Here is a 9,048-nt window from a genome sequence, read left to right as displayed (position 1 = left end):
ATGGTGTATTTTTCTTGATCTTAGCACGGTTTCTTCTCAACCCATTTCTTTTTCGGAATTGTCCTGCACCGCGGCCACTTGTTGCATTCCGTACCTTCTATCCGGAAAATCCTCCCTCCTTTTGTTATGATGATTGTTCCGGTACTGATCCGGTCGCGGTACATTTTTTTACGATGGGTCACCGGCGATTTTCGGTTGCATTGGATCTCCCAGCGCGTATCTATCAGCCACCCGAATCATCTCGGTCAAAGTGGTTGGCATGCTTCTTTGCAGCTTTTTCCACAGCGGTGAACCTCTCCGGCACCCATTACAGAACCAAGCAATTGCTTGCGCTTGGATCACACCTTCGCAAGAGTTTCGTGTTGAGTTCCACCGGGTTAGATAATCCCGGTCTGTTTCACTCTCGCGCTGCTGGCACATGGCGAGCTGCTGCGGTCAGTTAGGCCTCTGGTACGTGCTGCTGAAATTGCTCACGAATGTTTCCTCGAAATCGAGCCAGCCATTTATGCTTCCCTTTGGAAAATTGTTAAGCCAAATGTGTGTCGGACCCACCAGGAAGGACGATATGATTCTCACCGCCCAACGCCGGTTTCCTCCGCCTGCCGCGGTTCCTCCACCTCATGCGACGTATACCGTTGTAACATAGTCCGCAAGCCAATCTTCCGGCTTCGTGGTGCCATCGTATGTTTTTGTGTCACGGGGCAACTGGAAGTTGCGTACCGGAGGTTCTTACCTCATGATCGCGGGCCAAAGCATTGCGGACCCGACGGACCTTCGGCTTCGATCATCTCGGATAGATATACTCTGTCCATCCTGTGTCTCGCATCCCGGTCGGCAGACACCTTTCTCCAACACGTTCCCCCAACGGGTTCCGGTAAGCTCCGATCCTCTCCATTCCGGAATCAGCTTCATCATATGGTTCCGGTATCGTAGATTTTCCTCCCTGGTACCTTGGCGGTGGAATTTCATCAGCATAAGCTGCTCTAGCCGCTCGATAATTTTGCCCGGTTTCACCTTTACCGGCATTAGCGTTTCCGGAGTAGCCATTTCCGGCATAGCCACGGCCTGCCCCTTGGCTTCTTCTGCCGGCATCATGTTGCCCGGCTTATTGTCTTCCGGCCAGCTGGATCATACACAGTCATTTGCTGCGCATTCGCATCTTTTTCTCATCTTCTGTCGGGATGGGGGTACGATGCCTGCCCATGCGACTTGCTTCCGGCATTCTTTGCCGAACGAACCAATTTTGACGTTGCAGCTGCTTTGTTAATCCGAGCTAGCTCAGCATTTTGTGCCTCAATCATATCAAGCAACTCTCTGACTCGATCTTGCTGTTTTGCTAAGGCCTCGCCCGAAAGCGATTCACACATCTCTACTGCATCCCTAGCAACTTTTATCATTTTATTCGGACTGCTGTACTTAGGTTTCTCTACCATGCTCAAAGATATCGACGCGCTCTTACCGGGAAGAACCTCCCGGCGCAGATCCTGATCTAGGTTGCGACCTCTAAGCCGGTTTCCATCTACTCTAGCAGGATTTGCGCTAACAGAAGCAGAGCCATGGGCAGCGTTGTACTCACGTAGGGTCAGGTTGAGCTCTTGTTGGGCCTTGATGATGTTAGCCGCACCGGAGAGCAGCTTCTGCCGCTGCGCCTCCAGTTCCACCTAGGTGGCCGCGGCATTGGCGTTATGCGCGATGGGCGTAGCCAACACGCTCATGGCCGCCTGCAGTGGGGTTGCTTCTGGTGGCGCGGTAGAAGTTTCGGCGATGACCTCATCGCGCTCGGTCGGAGGTTTGGCCGTGCGCGTGGACTTGGTTTGCCCAACGCCCTCCCCTGCAGTTTCCTTGCCGGCGCCTCCTGCGCCAGCCATCATCACCTCCACGCTACCGGCGGCGCGGTTGAAGCGCGGCCCACGAGCAGCTGAATATCTTGGCGGATCCGGCGCCACCAGCACCAGCGATGGGTACTGGCGCTCCGGCATGGTGCCGAAGAAGACGCGGTGGGAGCCAAACTCCATGATGCGGCCGTTCTTGGGGAAGCGACCACCGTTGGTGAAGCAGCCCGCGTTGTCGTCGATGAAATCCAACGAGCTGAGGCGCTGGACGAGGCCAGACACCACACGCTCGCCGGAGATGGTGAGGATGCCCGCCCGAATATGAACTCCAGCAAGCGCAGCTGCTGGCCCCACAGTGGGCGCCAACTGTCGTGTGGTGGAACGGCATATGCCATAGGATGGCTTAAGTTGGGGCCGAATGTGCGCTAGAGGATTTGGGAGAGGGTTTTTGTTATAGGGGAAGTGGAAAAGAAACCGGATTGTATTGATAAACTTAGCCAAAGGCCAGAGGTTGAAGACAGTACGGTACAAGACCTCAGCTACTTGCTACTAAACTGCCTAATCTCTCCTCTTTCGTCCGTCCCCCGCAGGGGTGTGCCCCCTCTCTTTATATAGGGGAGAGGGTGGCTTACAAGGAAAGAAACCCTAATGGAATCTAGGATGAGCTAAGCTACTTTATAAAGCTACTTTGGCCCAGCTGACACCGGTTCTATCTTTAATCAGGGACTGATGACCTCGTCCGGTATCTTTTACGTCATCTTCTTCTTTGGCGCCAGGACTTCGATTAAAGCTGAAGTGCTTCGCTCACCCTTGTCCTTTTGTCCTTGGTGGAATGTTTAACCGAAGTGTCGACATGCTACAGTAATTAGATACCGGTTTGCCGGTACCTTTACCTCTGGGTTCCGGTACATTGGTATTTGGTAGTACAACCTCCTTGTCGCCAATACTCCGGTATACCCCTCCTGGAATACCGGTTCGTACCAGCTCCGCTTTGCCGAACTTAAGTTTAGAATCTGGAACACTCTGTGATCCGGTTTAGCACTATCATACTATGGCTTATTTTCCATAGTCTTGGCCTACCGGGGGTCATCCCCCGACATATATAGTTAATGAATTCCAAGATGCTCTTAACTTCATTCTTGAGCTGCAACAAAATTAACTTCTAAGGAAGTGAGCCTAGCTCATTTGGTTAGGGAAGTGGATGTACAACCCAGCCACCTAGGTTCAAGTCTTCAGCGACGCGAATTTAGGTTCTTATTATTTAAAAACAAAATCATTGTAGGGGCTTCCCCTACCGTATTCCTTTCAAAAAAAATTAACTTATATAAGGGTAGTGATGCTGAAGGAAACATCTAATCCAAATCCAAGCCACAGTGAAACTACTCTCGAAAAAGGAATTCATAACAAACACTTGTCTGTTAGGAATATCCAAAAAAAACTGAAACTTGTTGGAAACACCACACCACACAGAGTACAATCTTTCCTAAGAAAAGTAAATCCCTTTCTGAAACAATACAAAATGGACGAAATTGCACTGTCTTTATAATTCAAACTTGCTTGGCTCTCTCTACAAAAATATGTGCATCATCCTGCAGGAATGATATCAAGAGATTAATTAACAGATAGAGGAAATAAATTTGTAAAGAACTTAACAACTAACAACTCAAAAACGGGTAGCATTAGCCTTACCTGTTGGAATCTTCTAATGCGTGGCAAACCTGTAAGTGCACCACTAGCCTCATTTCTCTGAAGAACACCAAACTCAGCAATGCGCACTGGCAACTCTGCAGATTTCATTAAACACATTTGATAAGATTAAGCACGATATTTTCAAAATTCACGTGAGAACCGCAGTAGCAAATAGGATTCCCTCAAAGGATAATGTATCATACAAAAAATATTTATTGCAGTGACAACAAGTATCTGAAATTGTGCATAAAGATCGTTTACTTGATTTTGGTAATAAAAATCCACACACGAAACTAACTCTCATAATTCAGAAGTGAAGTACTTTTACTTAGAAACAGTTTGCTTAATGCACCGCTAAGAACTTGTATCTGTTGTGTGTAGAGATTTTCCATAAAGCAGTACAGTTCACTGAAATGACAATGAGACAACGCGCCATATGTGCAAGACGCCGGAAATAGAAAGATACTCCAGAGCATAATCTATTGCGGGGAAAATTGGTTTTGATGAAAGAAGCTTTAATATACATTATCAATTTATAACCATGGCGTTATCCATGATTTCAATCATGATACCAACGGAGTAAATATACAATATAACTGAAATTAGAAAGAAGCTCACCTCTGTAAAGAGTCCCGTGACTTTGGCGTACCAGTGTTTTATTTGCTCTCTGCTTTTTTGGCAGAGCAATTGGTTGCAAATGTTACCAAACGTTGGCCAAATTAGAGGAATTGCTAGTCAATGTTACCAAATGATGGCAGCAAAGCGAGTACACATTTACACCTCGGTGTTATAGTAAGATGTAGCCTAGTTTCTCTCAAGGAAGAAGGGGGGAAAAACGTCTAGTGTCTCTAAAAATACATATTGCAGCCTTTCAGAGTCATGAACTAGGATGACTTCCTTGCGCTTGATTAGTCCTCAGGCATGCTTGAACATCTTCATGCTCATCCAGTGCAGGTACACAGCCACGATTATCACCGGGACCGTCAGGGGCACAAGCAAGCAGTAGTACCTGAAAATTGACAGCAGTTTAGATGGATAATAAACGTGCGCTGATCCCGAACGAAAGGTGCCAGAAGGTCTACTGGGGCTCCAGCCTCCAGGAGAGGTGAGGTATCTTGAGATGCAAACCTGTCATTTCGAATGGCAAGCAGGAACCAGTTGTCCGGCGGTGGAAGCGCCTTGGAGAGGACGGCGGCATAAAGGAAACCGGCGAGGAGCGTGATGCCGACCGCAACCAGGGCGAATCCCATGGCACGGTTCGCAGCGAGAGCCATGACGGACCGGTCTGAACCCTGCTTGATTTGACGTAATCTGAAGAAGTAGGAAAGTGAAGAGGGATGTGCATAAGGAAAATGATGACGAAGGGAATGGGCGCGCGATCTGGCCGACTGGAGTGGAGTAATCGATCAGTGCGCATTCTGGCATTTGGCCGAACGGTTTGCGTGCGTGTATACAGGGAAGGACGCGCGCAACAAACCTGGGCTGGGGCGAGGGCGGAGAGCAGAAGCAGGGCAACTCGCCGATCTGACGCTGGACACGCCGAACGGCTTAGGCAGGGAAGGACGCGCGCAGCTCACCAAATCTGTGTCGCCGTGGTCACTCCGGCCGGTGCGGGCTAGCTCCCCTCGCTGAAACCCACTACCCCTGTATATATATAGGCTCCCTATAAAACTATCTTCAGCTAACGCTGCAGCTCAGCTCGGCTCAAACTGGCACTGCACATCACACACTTGTCATAGAAAACGCTGCACGGACAGATGCACACCACATAAATGATGCTCAATCCATCACACGTCGAGGCTCACGCATTCGGCACACAGGAAATTAACGATCTACTAGAGAGAGTAATTTAAATTTCCCACGGTTCAAACTTCAAACACCAACAATCCAGCATCCAAATTTTCCTACTACATTGAGAACAAGCAAGTGCGTACCCCTTTGCCCCATCTCACAGCCCTCCACGATAGCCCCGTGGCGCTCGTTTATCGGATGAAAGAAAAAAAGCTAGAAAACGAGTCGATTTGTCGTGACCTCGCCCAGTTAGAACCGTCCTCGCATACGACCTCCCCCTCACGTCTCCTCCACCTTCCCCACCGCCTGCCGCTCTTCCTCATTCTCACCTAATGGGAGCAAGAACAGTGCCCGAAAAAGGGCGCCCAAGGATGATGAGAGCAGGAACCTCTGCACGGGAGATGGAGTCTGCAGCGCGTGCCCCTGCGGCAGCGGACCGTGCACAGGTGCCGTCTTCTTCCCGCATATGCGGTCGCCTCGTCATGCCCCGGCGACTTCCTCCGGCCGCACGGCCGCATCGGACCCAGCGTCTCCAGGGTGAGAGGTATCTGTGCCTGATCTGTGTGGGATGTGTTACTGTTTGATGGGGTTCGATTAGTTTCCGGATGGGCCAGATGGGACATCCAAGGGGAAAATATCGGATCTTAGTTTCAGGGGTTGTGTTGGTCTGGATGGAGCGTTTATTGGTTGAGGATGATGTCTCATTAATCGATATTAAAGAGATTTGGACTTGTGGAGCGCATACCTAAGCACATACATTATCTTTATCTCCTTGCTACTAGCTCTGAAAGAATTTCCATGTTGACCTATCTTGTGATGCTGCAGGATTCCAGACTTCTGGTGGGGAGGAAGAACGCTGGGCCGCTGATGGAGCCGCTTCCAAATCATGTCATGATGCCGATGAGGCATGGCATTGTTTCTTCTGCCGGGTGACGGCAGCATGACCTGAAGATACGTAACTCAGGCAATCTCTATTGGTCTTGCTGGATACACTCACGTAAATATCATATGCTAATAAGTATTTTAATCTGTTAAGCAATTCTTATTTGGGTTTCCCTTTACTCTGATGTGTGCTGAATGGTAACTACTAAAGCATGTTGGGTTTTCCCTTTACTCCAGGCTGGCCACTCGGCGGTGAGCGAGCACGCTACCTGTTGTGGTGGCGGGGAATGATGAACACTGCCGGCAGTCATGGGGGCTCACCTTTTCCGTAACCATCTAGGTTCTCCACTCTCTGATCTGACTCCTCTCTCCATCTCTCTGCAGGAACACGGACGGTTTACAGGGGATCGACCCGGTGATCAAGAAGGCGGCCAATATGAACCTTCTTCAAGTTTGGTGATTTCCCCACCTAAAAAATTAGCTTTATTAAGGGTGTGCCAGCTAATTTGTACAAAAATGTACACCTGGGCAAAACACTTGTTAATTTGTGCCTCAAAACATATTGAGATATACTAGGAGGTACTGTTGGTTGTATCGTGGTCTATAATAAATGACGTGAAATACTAGAGGTACTACTAGATCATTGGCTTTAGATCTGTCATGGTTTGCTAAAGAATGCTCTTTTTTGGTATTGTTTATTGCTTCAAAATTTGCAATCAATATCAGTGTTTGTTAATACTGAGCTGAAGCTTTCTGCTTGCAGAACTTGGATAGAGGATATTATTCAGAAGTAAGTTTGGCCTAGAAAAGATCTGGATAGATCAAAGAAATACATATGAAGATGTCGCAGGTTACACAATTTTCTGGTGCTATTACTATATTTCCTTAATAGCCTGATATTAGTAAGTGGTTATTTTCCAGCTTGGATATTAGTAGCCCGACAAAGAATATATACTGGTTTTTTGTTTTGTGTATTCATGCTTAATAATATTTAGTGGCATGATTAATACTATTTCCTATCTTTTCAAGTTTTATGTGTTCATGCTTAGTGATATTCAGTAACATGAGGCTACAGGTCTGTTAGATGACATACTTCGCAATAGTAGAACAATCGTTGTGTGCAATTCATGGTTAACAAAGGCGCGCCTAGGTGCTAGGCAACAGCGAATTGCCTACCGCTTTCATGCGTTGTCAACTTTTTCTTAGAGGATGGTAGCTGTGGTGCTTCAGTGGTCAAGTAGTAAGGAAAATAAATTAGTTGGCAATTTTCCTGGATTATGTCATACTTTAGTCCAGGATTCATGGATTACAAATACAAATATTTAACCACTGTTGCTTCTCGTTGTATAAGGTTGTCTTGTTGGCTGAACTATCAGCTACTACCATCACATGCATAGTGAAGTTACTGCTAGCCAAGTTAGTTATAGTACAGATAATAACTGAATAGTGATGTCATCAATCTCCCTAGACTGAGCTTTGTTAGCCACTCCCAACTTACTCATTACATCCAGCTTAACTCGATGGGCACAACGGAGGCCGAAGAAAATCAAAGATTTTTCCAAGTTGATTTTCTGACCTAAACATTGACAATAGGAGTTTCCTTAAGTGCCTCGACACTTCTCGATTCACTCCGTGCAAAGAAGATGCTATCTTCTTTGAAGAGCAGATGGGAGATAGGTGGGTCTGTGCGAACGTTACGAACTCCTTGTGCAATCCCCATAGGCTCCTTGAGAAATAGCAAATTTGACAGACCTTCAATACATAGCAGGAAAATGGAGGGACTAATAGTATCCTGGCCTCGTTGAATCCCTCGAGAAGGAACAATTGGTGAGGTGAGTTCTCCATTCACAACTGGTGAGGTGAGTTCTCCATTCACCACAAGGGGAGCATATGCCTGGGTTGTTAGCACGTAGCAGCCGTCTCATATCTAATACATGTATGGGACGTACTGGTGAAAATACATGGGACACAAAGGCCATCATAGATTTCTAAGTTCTTTCTTGTTCATGATGCTCGCGCTTCTGCTGCTACATCTGTTCCGAAGATTACATTTTCCTCCAACCTACGACTAATTATAAATATGGCGGCAAGTTGCAGAATTTCCAAAAACAATTTTAGTCCACGCCTTGATTGTAAATTATTGATACCGACTTGTGTTGTTTATGTTAGGTTCATAACTCATGTGTTACAAACCTGCTCTTGGCCATAGAGTTCATGCACTTTTTTTCTAGATTTCTCTCAATCAAAATTAATCACATTTTCTTAGATTTCTCTTTTTGTTTCTTGTGTATAGGTGACAGATGTAGAATTCAGTATGGCCAGAGAGAAGTTCTTGCTAAAAAAAAGGTCTCTACATGTGGAAGTGTTTACCCCTCTATGTGTTTGTGTTTGGCTAAAATGCGTAATTTTTCTATGTACATGTATGTATTCCTATTTTACACATAGTAAGCTAAAATTTTGGAGCTAGGCTGCAATGGTGGATGCATTTCATTGCTTTTACCTATTTCTTTGACACCACATTAGAGCAACTTCATTTCGTTACTATACAAATATTGTAACTTTGATTTATGAAATTTTGGAAGTGGCTGACATTTCTTATTTTTGGACTAACAAGGTTTTCCATGAGATGGTGCATTGAGAAACAGTTGTCAGCTTATATTATAATTTGCTAGAAACTGTGAAGTGAAATGTAGCGGTTAAAACGGCCAGAATGAGTTTTGATTTTGATGCAATACCATTGAGAAGGCATGCCAAGGAAACCTGTATTGGGTGTTGAATTATTTATGATTGGAGTGGGATTAGATCGCACAGCTCTGGTGAGGAGGCGCCCCATGGGGCGCCCCAACCACTAGTA

At 46.5% G+C, this 9,048-nt stretch overlaps 1 protein-coding gene and 1 long non-coding RNA gene across 14 annotated transcripts; one reads left to right on the top strand and one right to left on the bottom strand.

Annotated features, from left to right (window-relative positions):
* Positions 1–4,140: 4,140 nt before the first annotated feature.
* Positions 4,141–4,829, bottom strand: LOC124706006 (phosphatidylinositol N-acetylglucosaminyltransferase subunit Y-like). Its single transcript, XM_047237681.1, has 2 exons — positions 4,650–4,829; positions 4,141–4,530 (listed from the first exon to the last, which is right to left on the bottom strand). Exons 1-2 carry the CDS (start codon positions 4,793–4,795, stop codon positions 4,437–4,439), a joined length of 240 nt encoding a protein of 79 aa, XP_047093637.1. The 5' UTR covers positions 4,796–4,829; the 3' UTR covers positions 4,141–4,436.
* Positions 4,830–5,578: 749 nt separating this feature from the next.
* On the top strand, positions 5,579–8,792 carry LOC124707760. 13 transcript variants are annotated; one of them, XR_007004982.1, is made up of 4 exons: positions 5,597–5,856; positions 6,138–6,650; positions 6,958–7,044; positions 7,706–8,792. It is a non-coding gene; the product is annotated as an uncharacterized LOC124707760 (long non-coding RNA). The 13 variants fall into 13 exon arrangements; XR_007004981.1 differs by having other exon boundaries at positions 5,598–5,856; positions 6,138–7,871; positions 7,963–8,026; positions 8,488–8,792; XR_007004983.1 differs by having other exon boundaries at positions 5,598–5,856; positions 6,138–7,871; positions 7,963–8,053; positions 8,488–8,792.
* The last annotated feature ends 256 nt before the right edge of the window (positions 8,793–9,048 follow it).

Source organism: Lolium rigidum, chromosome 4, assembly GCF_022539505.1.
Source record: "Lolium rigidum isolate FL_2022 chromosome 4, APGP_CSIRO_Lrig_0.1, whole genome shotgun sequence".
NCBI lineage: Eukaryota > Viridiplantae > Streptophyta > Magnoliopsida > Poales > Poaceae > Lolium > Lolium rigidum.
Note: the sequence above shows the minus strand (reverse complement) of the source record. Positions and strands in the feature narration are given on the sequence as shown.

What these genes read in the sequence shown, in the direction of transcription:
- LOC124706006 (XM_047237681.1), bottom strand. Translation starts at nt 4,795, where the DNA reads ATGGCTCTCGCTGCGAACCGTGCCATGGGATTCGCCCTGGTTGCGGTC. An exon ending in CTTGCCATTCGAAATGACAG is followed by an intron (nt 4,531 to 4,649) that starts GTTTGCATCTCA and finishes GTCAATTTTCAG; the next exon opens with GTACTACTGCTTGCTTGTGC.